Below are 20571 nucleotides of genomic sequence, written 5' to 3'. Positions count from 1 at the left end.
TTTATCATTTAAAAATAAATATTGAATACATGACACTCAGTGTCTACCTACCCGGCTCAGATCAGCCCCATAGTTATATGTTCTCATGACACACTCAGCTTTTGCTTCTATTACACCTTCTAGTTTATAATTATCTGAGGGATATAAAATGCTTGTCATTTTAGAATTATTTTAGGAAAGAAAATTATACAGAAAAATCTGTAGAAATGGATCAGGAGTTGCATGGGCTACACACATCAGCCATCTGATGCTGAAGACCGTGCCTGCCTTTCGAAGAAACTAAGGGATCCTGGGAGATGAGCAAAACACATATTACCCAAATGCTTATCAAGTTGGTAACAAGTCATTGAATATTTTCCTTTAATAGTAAGCAGTGATTTATACACACAAGATTAATTACGAATAAACAAAAAGACAAACCATTTCTCCCACAAATAATATGCGTATCAAAAATTAGAAAATATCAAGTGTGTCACCGAGTGATTTTAAAACTGGCTGTGAGCAGAATGGTTCTTCAGGAAGTGAAGGCAAGAGAGAGTTCACTAGCCTGGGTCCTTCTACTTTTCTCGCAAAGCAGCACATTCAACATGGATTCTCTTTACATAAAGGTAAATGAAAAGCGTCCTGCAATGCATCACATCCAGGATATATTTAATAAGATGATGATAAACCATGAATGTTTCATGGAAAGTTAATACTGTTATGTGTCTCAGAGCAGCACATAGATGCTAATGATTTGGAACAGGTCACTGGCCCGGTGGGGGGGGGGGGGGGCGGGGGGGTGGAGCTAGAGGAAAAGAAGGTGCATGTAGGGAGTCTTGGTTCTTCTGGCATATGCTTCCATTTTAAGGAAACATTCTTATGCTGTCACCATAAGTTCCATGAATGGTAAGACAATGATGACGATAATGATGATGAGAGTTACTGTGATTTTACTTCTCTCTAAAATAAATGCCACTAACACCTTCCCAGTAAAGTTCCACGAAACAAAACCTAACTCAAGTTGCAAGAGATAATCAGACAATAACCCTCCTATAATTCTAAACCATTGGAAGGGAAACTTTGGGGACATTTTAAAGCATTGAAAACACACAGCCACCAAATTAGCTCAAATTAGCAATCATTTGGAAAGCCAAGTCAATAATTTAATCTCTGATCTTCAAAGGGTGGTTTGCCCCCAAATATCTGGTTCCCCTGTACTATTTTATAATAGTTTAGGCCTAAAGTTCCAGGTTCACACATGCTATAAAATGGGATCATCTTATATAGACATGAATCCAAGACAAACAGTTTGTTCCCTTAGATCATGTCCAGCCTATCCTACCTACAAAAACCTTTAAAACACTGACAAACAAAACTTAAAGGAGAGAAAAATCCTCCTGCTGACTCAATCCTCACAAAGAAAAAAAAAAGTTATTTCCTGGAACAGTATGCTGAATTTCCACTTCTGAGTGCTGTTATTTCCACTGAAAAATTCTGGAAGAAGTTCGGGGAATGGAAGAGGTCAAAATCCCATGAATCCCTTTTGTTTTACTTCTGATGTATGCTACATTCATGTTATTTCCCTAAGAAAGTTCAGTGTATTCAGCTAGGAACTTGAAGCAACAGGGCAAATAGCAAGCCAGAATTTGGGAATGTTCATTAGGAATGAGTCGAAAGATCTTCATGGAAATCCAGGCACCAGCAAAGGCAGAAGAAAAGCAAAGTTTAATTCAGAAGCAATTCCCAGATTCATTCACAGGGTGAGTGATCAAAGAACATAAAAGTTGAGAAGCAACAAATAATAAATGTGTGCATTCCTCTACATATAATAGTAACTGCTGGTGCTACTCTACTACTCACGATGACCTCAGCAAAAGCAAGCAGCCCTGTAAGGAAGGTGTTGTGTTCAGATGACAGAGCTGGTATTCAAGGCCAAGTTGGCTCCACTCTAAAATCCATACTCATCAAAACATGTGCTTTGAAATCACCTATGTCAGCAAGGAGTGGAGGACAGTTTTTCACTAATTATACTTTTGAATCCCGTTTCCAAGAGAATACTTGAGTTTTAAAGTATAATTAAAATCAATGTTATCTGAATATATAAAAACACATAGAAAATGAAAACAGAATACAGCAATTTTTCCAAGTGGTTGAAAATAAGTCTAGGGAATTCTATATTACATAGAATTGTTTCTGCTTTAAAATAAGATTTAAAACCCAAAGTACAAACAGTAGAATTTTCTTAACAAGATGTAAACAAAATTATAATTCCTTCTCCATCACCTCTTAGGAACTCATCCTGTTTGAGCAAATGAGAAGACACACTCATGACGAATTTCTAGTTTCCACTGGTCTTACCTCAAGGCGAAATTCTTGTCTTGTCCATGTCTGGTAGTTGGGGAGGGTGGAGGGGGAAGAATCAAAGAAGGGGGAGGAAAGAACTATATAGCGAATCTTTGATTTTTCTAGGAAAGCCTCAATTTCAAGTATTTTGTCCCACTGTCAGGTGACTTTAGTCTGTCTTGCCTTAAAACTTGATTTGACAAACATGTGCTCCCAGTGTATGACAGTCACAGACAGATTAATGAGAACAAATTCAGTTTTCCCCTTAGGAAATAAGAATTATGAAATCCAAATTCTATTAGTTGTTTTAAGTAGACACTGGAATCCCTGAGATTGATGTGCCTACTGGCAAGATCACCTACCACACATTAAAGAAAACAGCAAAGGACAGAGGCTAGACCATGGACTTAAGCCCGACTCCAAGACCAGCCACTTGTTCTGTGACCTTAAGCTCATTAACGTCTGAACACATTTCCCTAATCTCAAAATACCTGTAAGTAGCTCATGAAGTTGTAAGAAGTAAATGACAGAATATACATAACTGCTTTGCATTCTGTTTGGTACTTAGTAAATATTCAATAATACCCATGTTCTTTCATATGCCTTAAAACTTCTCAGCTCCATCAAAAACCAGCTGAATTATACCTATTGAAGCTGCTTATAGGTTCTGATAGCGCAAGCTTAGGAAATAACATCAACAAGAGATGGTAATATTTACTTATCACCACCAGCCCTAAAAACATACAGCAAATAGTCAAAAACACAAAGTACAGCACCCCAATCTACCTTGGCTGGTTCTCCACAGTGAGGTTCTCTCCTCTCTGATAGCCACTGTCAGCCACCTGGGTTGTAGACCTCTTCACGATTTGCTTTAGCTCCTGCTCCAAGCGTTCTTTGATGGCCTTAACTGTCTCTGGAATCTTCTTCAGTTTGGCCAACCCCTTAATAAGGATACCCATAAAAAGGGTGCTGTTTTCCTCTGGATCCAATTCCAAATCCTCTTTGATATCCTGCAAGTTCATCTCCTTCACTGTTTAAGAAAAATAAATAAAAAGGTAGACAAATTCATTATAAAATTCAAAAACAGAATGGGTCTAATAAAAATAGGATAACCACTGATTACTCCTTGAGGACTAGAAAAGATTTTTCAATTAAATTGTATTTACATAGTTAATATCTAAGAATAAAAAAATCAATGGTTACATCCCTGAAATCACAGCCATCTGTGAGTAAAGAGGTAGAAACAATGAAAAATGAGTAACAAGTCACCATAGGAAGTTATCCATAGGTGACCATGTCTACAATGAATCAGTCAGTTGGTGAAATTTATTAATCGTTCATAGTTCATAAAAATGCGCTACCTGGTGCTGCAGAATTCCTAAGATTCAGACCCTACTTTCCAATTCCTCTTTATCAGTTAAAGAGATCAAGTAGCTGTATAAATATGCAAGTGATTATATTACATACATTATAAATATATGTATAAAAGAAAGGCAAATAAGATATAATTGTAATGAATGATAAAAGAAAAATAAAGGAAAAACAGTATAGACAAGTGAGGCAAGACTGAGGAAAAAAGCAATGAAAGCATACATCATAAGTTCAACAGAACCCCCTTCTATTTTTTCTTTAAATGAACATTTACCATAACATCAGTACCTACTGAAGACAGGTCTTGCTCAACCATGGTAGTTTCCTGAGAAGTCATTTCATATACCAAAAGTCTTTGAATAGCTTTAGACCACAGCTTTCATCCAAATGATTTGGTTTGGGAATCGAAAAAATATAGCCTAGAACTTTCTTAGCCTCCTGTGGAGAGCTGGAGAGCAAAAGGGGCAGGAACTCTAAGACTTCTGTTATCTACTAAGAGCTACAGGTCTGTCCCTCAAAATAATGCAAATGTATGCAAGTCTTCTCATATAACTTCAGGGGGTTTATAAGTGGCCTAAAAATAATTCCTTCGTTTTACAAATGGCTGGATTAAGACAGACAAGAATAGGCCTCCCTGGTGACGCAGCAGGTTGAACCCCAGCACTGTGAAGCAGTCCGCAGCCTGTGCAGCGCGGATTCGATTCCCAGTCAGCCAGAGAGATCCCCACATGGCGCGGCAGACCTCTCCTGTCCCAACCGCTGCTCCTCTCAGCAGTGCTTTTGGTCTGTCTGCCTGTTATGCTCCCCACTCTCTCTCAGGTGAATCCTCTCATCCTTCCGCACCTCTGGCCTATACCCCAGCTATTGTATAAATAAATATATATATATACACATGAACATCTCATATTTAAAAAAAAAGACAAGAATAAAAGTGAGTACAAATGTAAAGATGGACTCTAGTGGTCCAAGTTTCCCCCACCCCTTCTCTTCTTCACTCTGCAAAATAATAGAAGGTTTTTTTTAAAACATGTGATATCATGAAAGCAAGCAGGCATTCTTCCTTAGTAGACTCAGGTTCAACTATACCAAAGGCATACTCGAAGTTGTTTAGCAAAATAGGAATGTACTGAAATCATTTCAGAGAAAAAAATGAAGATATTACAGAATATGGAGTTAAGTTCTCAGAATCACTGATATATGACACATAGGCTACTCTCAATTTATTTTGTTTTTTGCTCTCAATTCATAAAATTCACTTATTTATGAGCCAAAGGCATACATGATATAATTACTCACACAAGTTTGCTCTTAAGTCCTCCACCCATTTAAACATACTGCTGCTGTCTTATTTAGATTCAGAGACCCCTGAAATCTTCAAGGAGAATGAGAAACCTATGAAGAATGACCAAATTCATATCGTTTTATTTGCAATGTAGGGGGCATGTGATGATATGGTAAAGAAATTAAAAATCTTTTAATACTAAAACTGGGAATAGAAGCAACAAGTCAAGAGCCTGTAAAGATGACATGACAATTCTAAAAGCAAATGGAGAACTGACATCAATATTTATAAATGTGATATTTCAAAGCAGGAAGAGACACTGCAGTTACTATTTTTGTTCTATACATGAAGATAGACACCTCAGGCCATAGAATGACTTCATGCAGCCACACCAACCTCAATAACAAGAACAGAAAAGTGCTTAGCAGTCAAGGTGCCATCAAAATTCAGCAGGTTAGAGGAAAGACCTGAAGCAAAAATATAAGCAGTGCTCCAGGCAGGGGAAAAAAAGGTAATAGAAATTTAGCTGGGAAAAGAAATGATCTTGACAAAAAGCACATATGAGGCTCAAGCAGGATACATGCAAAGAGCCACCTGGAAGTCAGTCAGTTTATAGCTGCTGCAAAACTGGCTGCTGATATGTGAAGCTTAAATCAGTCAATCCCAGATCACATCGCATACTCTGACTTACAGACACACTAACAGGATAATCAGCCTATTAAAAAAAAAATAAGAAATAAGCATGGTGTGAATAATAAAATTCCACAGCCCTAAGTTAACACCTTCATTGAAACCTTATCTTTGTTTGTCTATAGAAATCTCCTAGAGCATAAACACTGAACAGATCCAGTATTAATTAATTTATATTATCTATTTCACTTACATCAGCAGAAAATTAAAAGGCAATTTGAAAGGATAATATAATCAACCATGAAGACTAGTCTAATAATCACAAATACCCTGAGAGGTCAGGCAGTACTACTGGGCTTTATGGGAAAAGCTTTGTGCAAAAATCATTTAGCTGAAGTTCAGAGAGGCCTCAATTAAAACAAAATGTATATATTTTTCAACTACAGTATATACCTAAGTGGATATAATCATTCCTATAGTTGTGATTAAGCATGAAATCATTGACAGAGCATTTAACTAAGAAACTTTGGGACTTCTGAAGGGATTAGATGGCAGGGTGCTTTCAAGTTTTACATTTCCATGATTCAATTAAATATATTTTATATCTATATATCTCCAATATATGGTCTATAGCCAATTATGTATACCTATAAAATAGACAGCCAATTTAAAAAGCAACAAACAAGGTGAATAATTCACATACGCAGCTAAGTTTTTTACTAAAAAAAAAAAAACAAACTACCTTTCTGTCTCCCAGTGAGTAAAAGAAAGCCATCTAAACCAAAACATGACAGCTTTCTTCTCTCTCTTCTTGTCTTGGTAAGACAAGAACAGTACAATATGCCATACCTGTATACAGGTGATCAAATTACAGAAGATAAAGGTCCTAGTTAAATAGTTTTTTTTTTAAAGATTCATTTATTTATATAAGCACTGGGTACAGTCAGAAGCGCGGGAGGGTGAGAGAATTCACCAGAGCCAGAGCAGGGAACAGAACAGGCAGACCAACAAAATACACTGCTGAGGGGAGCAGCATGAGAGGTCTGCGTGCCATGTGGCACCCTCGCCCGGCAGCCAGGGATCAAACCAGCGCTGCAGAGGCTGCGGACAGCTTCGCAGCCCAGTGCTCAACCACTGCACCACGAGGGGCGGCCCTTAGTTAAATACATTTTACCAAATAAGCTATGTTACATCATTTATATTTATACATTAGTGAAGGTATGAGAGGTAAGTGGTAGCACTTAGTACAGAAACTCCCAGTATATGTCATTCTTTATACTATGCACAGTAACCAAAATTAATATACATATAAAACATTTCAACCTACATAATTTAATTTACATGTTGTATCCAAGGACATTATCCCCCTGAACAGGAAAACTGTCTGCCACCATTGAATATAATCCATATTAAAAAAAAAAGTTACCAAGCCTAATCAGACCATTAAAGTATCAGGGGAATTTCATATCCACCACATCTGCCCCCACAGACGGGAACCTGACCTCAGAATACTGACAATATTCTCAATTAGAAAATAAGATAGTTACTACTTAAAAAGAATCCTTGTGGTTCTGATCAAAAGGGCCCTGTAAATTCCTACTTGAGATAGCCATTCTGCTCAAAACACAAGTATATATAAAATATCAATTAAAAGAAAAAAATAACTTATAAGGTAAAATCTGGTTCAAAACTAAGAATAACCTCTCTATGGACAAGAAATGCAACCAATGAGTGAAGCCAGAGTTGTTGTCCAATGAACTCTGGGTGGAGAAAGGCAGGTAGGATATGGCCCAGGTAGGGTTACAGAGACTTCACATGTTCCACTTGTCCGGTTAGCTGAAAAAACCCTCCATGCAGGACTGCAAAGGCAGGAGCAAATCAAAATCTAGACTGACCGAGGCTGGCAGGCTGCTGGTCTCACCCGACTCTTATTCTCCATTCCTGCCCCAGTGGAGGTATGTGGTCAACTACATTATCTTAAATACTATTAATTTCACCAATGAAAATTTACTTCTGACATTTCATTTTAGTTAATGCATCCACTGGTGCATGTTGAGAGCAGTATGTGATGCACTGGTTGCCTCTAGAGTATAGAGTCTTGATTAGGGTCTTTCAAATGTTAACTACCCCTGGAATGTGGATTCCTGATTAAAGTACTTCAAAATGTGAACCAAGCACCCCTAAAGTGCAGATTAAATCACTTTAAAGGAAACGATAGACAATATAAAACACCACTCCTTAAAGAAGACTGCCAAAAGCTGTGGCCAACTGTTATCTGGGCTGTCATTTACATGAAACTAGGATTTTTCAGTCTCCTCAAAGGAAGAATTTCAATTCAGAGGTAGAGATGAAGCCCACTCTGCATTGAGTTTTGAAAACAGAAGATCAGTGCACTAGCCTTTCCATAAGTGAAAGTGTGCTAAAGGGGGAAGTGATGGTTTGTTTGTTGGGGTGTGGGGGAGGTAGAATAGAAGGGTCTCTCAGGACAAAAAACAGAACTAATACCCGATGAACTGGTTTTCCTTAGAAAAGCACTTAATGTGCATGACCTCATTTACAGAAAAAAGGACTAGAATGGATGAATAAATTGACAGTCTCTATAAACATTCACTAAGATGAATTAATTTGTAATCATTAGATGGGGGGGGGCATGTGTGTGTAGCTCAATTGCCCATGGAGATACCATGATGTAGTATAAAGATCAGAAGTGGCCCTGGTATCATTTTAGATTTATCACTTCTATCGCTTTCTACTTGTGTGATCTCCTTCATGTCATTAAATCTTGCTGGACATCAATTTCCTCATCTGTGAAGTGAAGCTAGTATTATTTACAGAATTAGGCGTATGGTGATAATGTGACATCAAAACACAAAAACAAATCCCACCCAAAAAGGTGAAAGAATATAGTACTTTAAAAATTTTTATTTTTAGAAATTCATAAACAGCTGAAGAGAATGGTGGCTGCTTTAGGTCCTCATCTCTCAGTATCTCCTCCATAAAACAAAGAGCAAGATGATTAAACAAAATAAAATGCAAAATATGACTTCAGAATATCTTGAAGACAGAAATTGCCCAAAATTCAAAACAACCTTAAAAAAAAAAAAAGAGGAAAAATATCACCCAATCTCAGCATCTCTCATGCTCCAGTCCTACTCCTCTGCTACAAGGCTTACCTCAAGCAAAGGTAAACTGAAAAACTGTTAAAGAGATAAGAAGTTGACCCTAAGATTGATGGAAAAAACTGTCAGTAGGAAAACAAAGTTCACTATAAGTTCCAATGTACTAAGAAAGCATCCAAGCAGATCAGAGCATGTGCTATATGGAAGACTTCACAGCAGGTACAACTTGAAGTTCTCCCCTTGCTTCTAGGGGAGAAATAAGACAAAAAAAAAAAAAAAATTTAAAAAAAGGAGAGGTATGCCCTTTGGTGGACAGATGGTAAAGGGGAAAATAAAAAGAAAAAATTCAAGAACCTTCAAGATAGAAAAAAAGTTCAGAGAGCAAACAACCTTCCCTTACCACCAAAACAAAACAATCCAAAGTATCTGGATTTTGCTATACTAACAGATAAGGGAGCGATTGTGCCAGGATTTCTGTCAAATGCCCCAATAACACAAAATGGACAGAAAAAAGATGAACAGATTCAGAAAGAGGTATTACCAAAAAAAAATCAGAAAATTCAAGACACAACGAAGGAGAATTCCTTCTGTAACAGGGTGGTCCCCAGGAAAGGGGGAGGTTCCAGGCTCCCTGCCCCACCCAAATGGAGGGTGGAGCTGAACGGGAAGAGAAGAGGCTGCAGAGGAGACTGAGGAAGGAAGGAAGCAGGATGGAGCCAGGAGACCTGAAGGAGGCGCATGGAGCCTAGAGACACGTGAAAAAACTGAGCTTGTCTTTTGGTCGTGGACGGGGTGACACAGATGTGGGTGAGACCCGTGGGGAGGTGACAATGGCAGCTTTTATCTTGATTTTGCTCTTTTCCTTCTGGGCTTGTCTAGTTGTTTCTGACCCTTTTCTGTGGGTCCCCACTGGAAGATGCTTTACACTTGTGGGAGGCTTTGGGGCCTTGCTCTGGGCCGATCCCATATGGATGGACTTTTACCCACGAGGGGACGGGGAACTTTGGGTGCTTCATTTAGAAACTAGACTCTTTGCCTTGCCTGTATTGTTTCCTAGTTTTATTAAAGTTCCTTCCTGTTAAAGTCTCATATGTTTTGTGTTGATGCGGCGGATGGCAGAACCCATTTGGAACAGGCAGGTTTGCGGGGTTTGGGCTGCCCCTCTCCCTGTCCTGTAACACTTCCAGTAAAACAACTTTTAAGCACAAGGTAACTATATAGAAGACAACACTCCAGATGGAAGTCATAGACTCAAATAAGTATTTATGGATATGAAAAGAACCGTAAGCCAGACATCCAAAAACTAAGAACACCCACAGACCCAAAAAAAAATAAAATAAAAAAGGCATAAGAAGGAAACTGACTAATTTCAAGATGTGGCTGAAGACAATTATATCAGACAGGAAGAATAAATTAAAAAAAATACTCAATGGAGAATAGACACAAATGAGAATTTCATAAAGTGAACTGTGAACATACAGGAAGGCTAAACAGAGAATAAAAGATAGCAAAAGGAAAACAAAGACACCAATGAGAAAGCAGTGGAAATGGAAGACAGGCAAAGAAAAAAAATATATTATCAAAATGATGAAAACAAACAATAAACCAGAACTAATACTTAAAATTGCCAAACAAGAAGACTTGTGAGAAAATTTTTTAATCTTGAATTTACAAAATGAAAGTGCCCTTTGGGTATCTGGGAAAATTAACTCAAATGAAAAAGGAACAACAACACATAGCCTACTAAAACTGTCAAATTCCTGAGCGGGAAAAAAAAAAGAAAATCCTTAAGACCTACAAGATTAAATGACAGAAAAAAATAGGCATCAGAATTTTCTTAAAATATGCAAAGGAACACAACAATAAAATACCATTTTATAAAAATTCCAGTAAGGAATTTATATCCACCCAAGCTGTCCTTTCAGTATACATAAGCTATAGAAAAGCAAAATCCTAGGAAAAGAAACATTCACTAAGCAAAGAAAAAAAATGTATAAATGAAAGCACAAGAAATACCTATCTCAGAAAAAAAAGCAAATGTAACATAACACACACACACATATTTATGACATACTTTAACAGTTTGATATGTATCATAAAAATACATATCAGCGTATTTAACTCATCTATTGCAAGAAAAAGATTTTCAATTTGGCTCACAAAACAAGGCCCAACTACATGATATAAACATACCTAAAACAAACTAATTTAGAAAGGCTAGAAATAAAGAATGAACAAAGGAATGTCAGTCACAAAGCAACACAAAGGGCATTTCTAACTACCAAAACCCACAATTCACAATGAAGCTGTAACACAGATGATTATTTATCTCCCATGGACATATATCAAACACTACACCAAATAAGAGACAAAGCACTATTCTCAGGTATCCATGGGATATTCACAAAAAGTAATTATATTAATTCTCCAGGAACATGACAATAGTTGCATAAAGTAGAAGTACTACAAACACACTTGAGTTCAATTCAATATAACTAGACAATATTAAGAGGAACAAAACACAAAATACCCTTTTATCTTTAAAATTGTATTAAAATTCTATACATATTTAAAGTAGAATATAACACTTTTATCAGTAAAAAATGAAAAAATCAAAATACATGATTTCAATTTCCACCTTAAAAAAAAAAAACAACAGAAAACACAAAGGGGGAGATAGTAAAGATACAGGCAGAAAATAAAGAAATAGAAAACAGAGAAACAATACACCTCATCCATAAATCAAAATCCTGGCTATTGTATGGAAAGAAAAAAACCTAACACAATAGGTAAGCTGCTAGCTACACTGATCAAGAAGAGTGAGAGCACAAATAAAATAACACCAAAGAAATGAAAAAATTTCAAAAGCATAAAAAATACTTTGTCAATCTTTATGTAAATAAAACTTAATTTTTTCTAGGGAAATACAGGTTATTAAAATTGACATTACAGACATAGAATGTGTAAAATGAACAGTTTATACACAAAAAGTAGAGAAATTATGGACTAAAGGGAAAAATGTGGAAAAAAACAAATTCAAAGTACTTTCACAATAAAATTCCCCAACCCTACAAACATGAGACAGTCCCTATGCTACATAAATTATTCCAGAGCACTGAAAATAAAGGAAGACTTCCAATTCCTTCTTTGAAGTGATTATTATACTGAAACCAAAATCTGCTAAGATTTAGACTACAAGCTAATACCATTTATGAATGCTCATGCAAAAATCCTAAGTAAAATATTAGCAAACAGAATTCAATATCACATTGAGAAAATCATACAATCTGATGAAGAGGGATTTATACTAGGAACGAAAAATTGGTTCATTATTAGGAAATCCCTTAATGTTGATAGATTTAAAGACAACGAAAAGCAGGCAGATGACCATTCCCACAAATATAGAAATGCACTTTAAAGTTATTCAAATTGACCCACAATTAAAGGTATGCAAATTAAACAATACTATGATTAAGATTTTCATCTACCAGACTGGCAAAAATTAAAAATATGACACATTTTCTTAGCAAGGTGGTGGGGAAAGCAAGCACTGTAATACCCTGTGGTCAGAATACAAACTAGTACAACTCTTTTGGAGAAGAATTTGGTAATACCTAAAAAAAGTACATATGTACTTATCTTTGGAGTAAGCAATCCTTCTTTAATATTTACCCTAGTTATACACCCCCACCAATACGAAAATATGTAAGAACAAGGTTATAGGCATGTCTGCATATGTTATAATTCTGACACTGTGACATATGTTCCCAACAACAAGTTGAAATCTGGGGGGAAATCTCAATTAAATGTAGTATTTTGTATAACAGAACAAATTACTATTTGTACAATATTTTATTCATTCAATGTTACAAAAGTCGCAAATGAATTTAATAGTATGTACTTTAAAAAAAAGTAACATAACATTACTGGGAAAATTAGGGAAGAAAATGAAGGTAAGTAACTTTGGATTTTTGACTATTTTTACCATATACTAGAAGACTTATGGCCTGTAAATAAAATTGCACACAGATATTGTACTCAGATTAGTAAATCTATTCTTAACAGGGATATGAGTTTTCATGGGTTAGCAATTCTGAGAGTATGTATGATATGTGTATGCTAAGATTGTGCAACTATGTAAAAATAGCCATGTGCACACACAGAAACAAAGATATCTGCATTTCCTTGCTCTGTCAGCTCAGATGCACTCAGGGCTGACATATCAGTAGCAACAAGTACAAGTAAAACACTTCCTGGGTGCCAAATATCATTCACTTATAACGGGAACCAGAGTTCCTTAGAGAACTGCTTTATTCCAAGGAATAGTTCATTTCAAGAGAAACTTCAAGGTGAACCCTGAATGTCCTGTGATGACAGGCTGCAAGGAAGTGTTCAAAAAGGGATAGTGGCAAGTTGGAAGGACACAGGAACTAGGCTGAATAAGGTCCAAGTGGCCTATCTGGGACATTTGAACAACAATTTGAACAACGAAAATAACAGTGGCAACTGATTGTAATTCATAGAAGATAAATATCTACCAATTTTTTCCAAGAATTCTTACTGATAAAAACAATTAGTGAACAAATGAAGAGACAGTTCTTCATTGCAGAATTCCAATTAGCAAACACAGAAAGAATGATAGAGAAGAAAATCATAATTTGGCCACCTAATAATTGCTGCAGGCAAGAATCACAGCTCAGAATGTGCAATGCATTTGAAAGAAGAAAAATAGATGATCGGGTATTTTTAAATATCTCCATAGCACAGTAGATGCTAAAAATAGGGAAAAAATACAATCTATAGCTTCCTTCCCACGTACTTTCCACCTAGCAGAAGGATAGATAATCGGCCAAAACTTAAGCTCACATATCATACTTGATGAAATTTCAGAGGCATTTCCCTGAAAGGCACAACCCACTCTTGCCACTATCACTAAACATTACATTCCCATACCCTGCTGTAGAAAAATTAACAAAGAAAAGGAAGATGACAAATAAGTTAGACTTTTGAGAAAATACTAACTGTAGAGGCTATTCTTGTTTACATACAAAATCCGGGAAAACATACAAATACATTTTCCAAATATTCTAAAATACTGTAAGAATTTTTTAATAATTCAGCAAAATTGCTAGAAATATATACCTGAAAAATTAAGCTTTTCAGAAGAATAATCAAACAGAAAGAAATAGGCACAATAACTGAAAATAGAAAGTGCTTAGTTGTTAATATATCTAATAAAAGATGAATAAGACACATGGATCGCATGAAAAGAAATCTCAAGTTCATAGACGGGAAGACTCAATAAAAGATACAAATTCTAATTAGTCCATCAAGTAAATAAATGCCAGTCAAATCCCAATAGGGGCATTATGAAACTTGATATCCTGACTTTAAAATAGATAGGCAGGGCCTCCCTGGTGGCGCAAAGGGATTAAAACGCAACCAAGGAAGCTATCCACAGCCTCTTTAGCACGAGTTCAATCCCTGGACAGGGAGCAACCCACATGGCGCAGACGACCTCTCCTGACTCACCCACTGCTCCCCTCAGCAGTGTACTTGGGTCGATCTGCCTGTTCTGGTCCCCATTCTGTCTCTGATTAATCCTCTCACCCCCCACACCTCTGGCCTGCAACCCAGCTCTTGTATGCATAAATAAATAAATAATTAAAAAATATAAATTAGGCAATACAAATAGCCTAGAACATTTGGAAGACCATCAGAATGGACTACTTCTCTTGCTACATTTCAAAATATACTATAATACTAGAGATATTAAAACAGAGGGTGTCAACTCAGGGATAGTACAATAAACCCTATAAAAGCTCACATATTTACAACCAAGTTAAGTGGTAATAAAATCAGTAAGATTCTCTACTGTCTTTGTAATTTTTCTATAAATCAAACTATTGAAAAAATAAAAAGGCTACTTACACTCTCAGTAAATGCTGGACCTACTAGTAATGTACAAGAAAACAAAATTCAGTTCCTGATCAAATATATATGTAAATTTCAAATAGTTTAAAGAAACCTAAGCTTAAAAAGGAAAGCTGTAAAATATTATCCTACACCCCTAAAACACAACTTTGTAAGCCAGTTTGCCTCAACTTAAAAAGAAAAAAAATCATTTTTCATTACATCATACTAGGAAAACAATTGTTTTTCCCACCAGTGTTCCTTATACCTTCTTTGAGCATTGCTCCCTCCTCTCTTAACCCCAGAAACCTCACTTCATTTATTTATTAATAACTACTATTTTTTGTAAGCACTTTGCCAAATAGCACAGGAAAGGATTTCTTAAAACAGAAGGAATACAGAGTATAAGGAAAATATTAATAAATTTAATTACATTGAAACCAAATATAAAACATGTGTATAACATAAAAACAAAGTAAGAAATTATAACTAGAAGTTATCTGCAAGCAAGTCATTACAGAACAATGATTAGCATCCACTTAACTATTTCACATATTTCAGAGGAAGAGAATGGCATAATAAACTGTGCAAACATGATGCATAAGAGACCCTCATGGAAAGATGCTCAACATCATTAGAAACCAGAGAAACACAAATGAGCAAAACAAACTAAAAAAAAATAAATAAAACCTGTCCAACTTGCAAAAATCAACTTATAAAAATTAAAGATTAATAAAAGTCAATTTTAAGAGCAAGGAAGTAGAGAAACTGAAGTTCAAGTACTGCTTGCAGCAGCCTGCCTTGGTGCAATCACTTTGAAAAGCAATTTGTCCAGTAAAGTCTAATATGCAAAACATCCCTGTATACACTGAGACACGGAGGCATCCGGAAAGCAAGGCACCTAAGGGGAGCAATTGTGCTTATACAGCACAACTGGGGTAAATGGAAGAGGCTGCATGCAGTTGCAGAGAATTTGTCTAGGGATTTTGACTGCCCTCAGGCTCAACTGGTGACCACAAAGGTTGAAGGATTATCTCAGATATATCTGTAACCCATCCCTGAAAGGTCAGTGGTTAGGAAACTAAATATGAAGTGAATATGGAAAAATATTAAGATTAATCTAATGGGAAGTATATGGTAATAATGATCTGATTTATGAATAATGTATTTTATAATAAATACCCATAATAAATATACTTTATGTAATTAAAAATAAACTATGAATTCTATTTTCCATATTTATCTGTAATCCATTCCCAAGAGGTCAGTGGTTAGGAAATTATCCTATCAAAGTATGTACAAAGAATATGCATGCAATGAGGTTCCTAACAATGAAAAACTAGAAATAACTTAAATCTTATCTACCTGTAAGAGTGGATGGATTGTAATCAAAACATAGTAAAATACCATACAGTGGTAAAATTGATAAATTAGAGCAACATAATCATGTGGCAAAATCCAAAACTTATGAATGAAAAATACATGTAAGTAGAATACATTTACACATACAATTGTGAACAAACTGTAGAATTAAAATTAATAATACAATATACTTGAGATAAAATACTCAAATGAAAAATAATTTGCATACATATATAACCAAAATATAACATTGTTTACAGAACTATATTCATGTTTAGTATGTAAACTATTTTCCATATTTAGCAAATTTAAATACATGATACACACACACACACAGAGTCAAAGTCTGACCTCAAGATAAGAGAACAATTTCAAAATAGCAGTTACTTCTAGGATACAAGAGAGGGGAAAGTAATTGAGAAAGAATTCATGTAATCAAGGGTGACTTCAATCATACCTTATTTTTTTAAAGATAATATGAAGTGAATATGGAAAAATATTAAGATTGATCTAATGGGAAGTATACGGTAATAGTTATAATGATCTGATTTAAGAATAATGTAATATATTTTATAATAAATATCCATAATAATATACTTTAAATAATTAAAAATAAAGTATGAATTCTATTTTGTCTCATGGTGTATAGATATAGTCCTCAGCTCTACTTACGATCAGTCACAGAACTCATCAGAGATATTTCCCAAGAGCAAAGGCAAGAATACTTTAGGAGTAGGTGGTTTAAAATGCTTAGAGAGACCCTGACCTGAGTAAATTAACTCAAAAGGCATCTGGACAACCAGATCTTCACCATCCTATTCTAAATATTAAGTTCCAAGAAGAGAAATCTTCATCTCATTTTATACCAGGGTTCGTAGCTACCACCTGCGTAGAAAGGAATTTTTGAAAATCAGACCCAAATTTTTTAAGACAAACATCAAATCTCAGAATAAGACTAGGAAATAAAATGTACATCAAGAAAACATCAGCAAAAGGAAAAATGTTATTTAATTTGTGCTCTCCTTAAGTTCTATTACTTAACCTAGGTTGGCACCAAAAAGGAAAAGAAGTAAGAAGTCCAGTTTCATTATAGTTATATTCACAGCAATCCCAGCAGGAGTATGAATAAAATGAATCAAGAAGCCACAAATGAAATGCCTGTGTACCCTGGGAATAATTGCTCAGTCAAAACGTTCCGAAGGCAGTTTGCTAAATGAAAGGACATAGTGGGAATCCAAAAGCTTAAATCAACATTTTACTACAATTATTGGCTTTTTTCCACACTTCTCCCAACCTTCTACCTAATTTATAGTTGAATTACCACATCTAAATTAGACATTAGTTTTCCTGTACGTTATGAAATAGTGTGACTGATGACAGTAATAGGAGAAAAGGCTTGCAAAATACATCTCTTACATATTAGAGTGGGAACAGCATGAGACCAGGTCCTACAATTACCATCTTGGTTAAATCTGAACCAATCACTCAACCTCCCTGGATTCAGTTTTCATTTTTGCAAAATGATTTTTAAAAATAATGTCTGATAAACTAAAGAGATTAAGCAATTTTTCATGTATTTACTAGCATGAGTGTCTCTTTGCAAAATGCCTATTTTTTTGCCATTTTTCTATTCTTTTATTGATTTATAGGGGTTCTTTACATATCTAAATACATCACCTCTGTTGGATAAATGCCAATCTTTCCATGTACCTGTAAATTGCTCATTATTTGCCCATTTCTTCATTATGCCACTTTTTTGCTTCTTTAATATGTAGGAACAGTAAGTGGATACTAATCAATGTAATAGGTATAGCTATGACAACTGTAATGGCAATCATACCTGCCCTACGTGCCTTATAGAACTGTCATATCAGTTGAATGATCCCATATATTCTGCTAACTATAACATGTAAACTATGATAAAATCTCACAGAAAAGACACAATTCTACATCTAAAAAAGACATCTGAAAAATGGTGCATTTGCAAGCAACCAAAATTTTCATTTAATAATAATCTGAAAGTTCTCAGAAATCACTTCTGACCTTAATTTATGGATACCAATGGGAGATCTTTTCTACTCAGGGATTCCCTATTGGAACTTCCTCCATAAAAACGTCAGTTCTAATGGATTACTCTCTCAATCCCACTATTTCACAAGATGAGAGGGTAACTTTAAGAGGCCATGTAAAATTTCCTGTAGAAAAGATAAGTACTTTATAGGCTGACTTGCAGAGCACTTCGAAACAGAGTCTATTCATTACTCTGTTCATTAGTGAGATTTAGGCAAAATTTCTGCCATTTATTATGGCATATTTCATCAGCCCCACCTTTTCATATGTACTCAGTAATATTTTATGCATTTCTCTATATAATTTAAACCTTCCTCATTTACACAATTCCCTTTAACAAAGTGACCCAGATTAATATAGTCTAAAGACTAGACCCACAGACTTAAGACTTCACATGTAATTTGGAGGAAGTCAAATTCTTAAACTTGGCTCCTTAACAGAATGATGCATGGCAAGCAGGATAATGGTTCCTGGAAGATATCCATCTCCTAATTCCCACAATCTGTGACTACATTACTTTACATGGCAAAGGAAGCTTTGCAGATGTGATGAAGATTAAGGACCTCAAGATGGGTAAACTAGCCTAAGCGATCCAGGTGGTCTCAATCTAGTCACAAGAGCCCTTAATAGAGGGAGGAGAAGGCAGAAGTGTGGGTCAGAGAAGGTGATGTAGGAAGGATGTGACCCTCTGTCGCTGGTTTTGAGGATGGAAGGAGAGGCCTCGAGTCAGGAAAGTTTCTTTCTGGGAGCAAGAAAAGGCAAGGAAGTGAGCTCTCCCATGGAAACTCCAGAAGGAACACAACCTGCCAACATCGAGGTTTTAGCCCAAGGAGACCCATGTTGGACTTCTAACCTAAACAACCATAACATGGTAAATGTTGTGGTGATTTGTTACAGCAACAACTAACAACTACACAGAGCACACCTACCTAATTCGGTTTAAATACTGAAACTAGTTAGAAGAGAATACTCTGGAACCCAGCTCCTGCCTGAAAATCACAGTTGTACCACTTGTCAGCTGTGTCAAGTGAAAATTATTAACCAACATCTTGGGTTTTCTCATCTGCAAAATGGAACAAATAATAGCACCAACCTCATAAGATTGAAGGACTAGATGAGTGACCTCGTATGAAGCACTTAAAATACTGTTTCTTATACAGCAGAAATGAAACACATCTCAATGGCTGCTATTATTTCTTTTAATCAGTATCACTTTAACTCCTTTGTCAGTCATCCACAGAAAAATCACGGTATCAACAGCCTTCAAAATGGACATGGAAATAAGACCTTGCAAAATGATGTGTGTATGTATCTGAAAACAGTCCCCATAACCGACTCAGCTCCAGTAAGTGATTGTGGTTCTCCAAGAGTCATCCCCAAGAATGAGGACCAGATGGCCAAAGTCAAAGTGTCACCAAGATCTCCACTAAGCGAGAAACACTAACCACAGGGCCTGACAGAAAAAGGGCCCATCAAAAAGAGCTGTCTTATTAAAAATAATAGATGTAGCAAAATTAGTTTATACTGAAATTTGCCATAATTGCTATTTGTCAGCTTATTTGGTATTTATACCACACTTTCATTTACAAAAAGCCTGCTCATTTCTTCACAATTAAAATTTCTATTTCACTTGGCCCCTGACTCATCAACATTTATGTAAATTGATATAACCTGGCTAAGCAATGATGATTCACATTATGAAACACCAAGATACAATTGGTGATTTCCATAAAGGGTACAGGTGGTGATTTCTGTAAAAAGTAGGGCTATAATAAAATGGTATAAATATTTTCTATTTCATAATTAATTCCATATTCTATGACAGTAGTGATAAAACTCAAAGAACAGCCACATGGCATCGGAAAAAAAAGGATAAAACAAAATCTTTTCATTCCATGGAGACTTTAAGTATAAACTTCCGTAAAGTGTTACAATAAAAATAAGGGCTTGGGTTGTTTTAAAAAACATTGAGTGGACTAACAAAATATATTATAACATAGTTCCTACAATTTTCTCCCCAGAAAAAGCAATAAACTTTAAGATTCCAAAACTACATAATCCTATCATTTAATTAAACGCTATTTTAAAAAAAAATAGTTAAATATGTCCCAGCAACGGCAATGTACTGTTAGCTCCTCCAAAGAAAAACTTACAAGTAGTTACATAAAATGTATTGACGGAATAATTGGTTTTCTGCCCTTTCATTAGTTCAAGTTCTCAAAGACAACAGAATAGTAAGAACTACAAAAAATAACATTTATCTGAAAAGTCATCAATAATCAATATTCCTCTCTCTTTAAAAGGTACTGAAGACCTTGGCTATCACGAGCAGACACCTGCAGGGAACAGCCCAAAAGACACCCAGTTCCTTTCTCCCCAACCTAAAGCTGCACATCAGTGGTGCTCTCTGAAAGGCTCAGCTGAGCTGACCCCATCATGAGTAGGTCCAAGCCATGCCCCCAAGAATTCCCCTAAATCTCTGCATCCAGATTCAAGTAC

The 20571-nt window shown here is 35.7% G+C and overlaps 1 protein-coding gene across 1 annotated transcript in view; it reads right to left on the bottom strand.

Moving 5' to 3' along the window:
* Positions 1-20571, bottom strand: part of EXOC4 (exocyst complex component 4) — a 668442-nt gene that overhangs the window by 590941 nt on the left and 56930 nt on the right. The window contains exon 6 of the mRNA XM_037513395.2: positions 3112-3355. Coding sequence (XP_037369292.2) covers positions 3112-3355 — 244 coding nt within the window. The remainder of the gene's footprint in view (positions 1-3111; positions 3356-20571) is intronic.

This window comes from Talpa occidentalis, unplaced genomic scaffold (genome assembly GCF_014898055.3).
Source record: "Talpa occidentalis isolate TD23 unplaced genomic scaffold, MPIMG_talOcc4v2.1, whole genome shotgun sequence".
NCBI lineage: Eukaryota > Metazoa > Chordata > Mammalia > Eulipotyphla > Talpidae > Talpa > Talpa occidentalis.
This window is presented reverse-complemented; position numbering and strand designations above follow the sequence as displayed.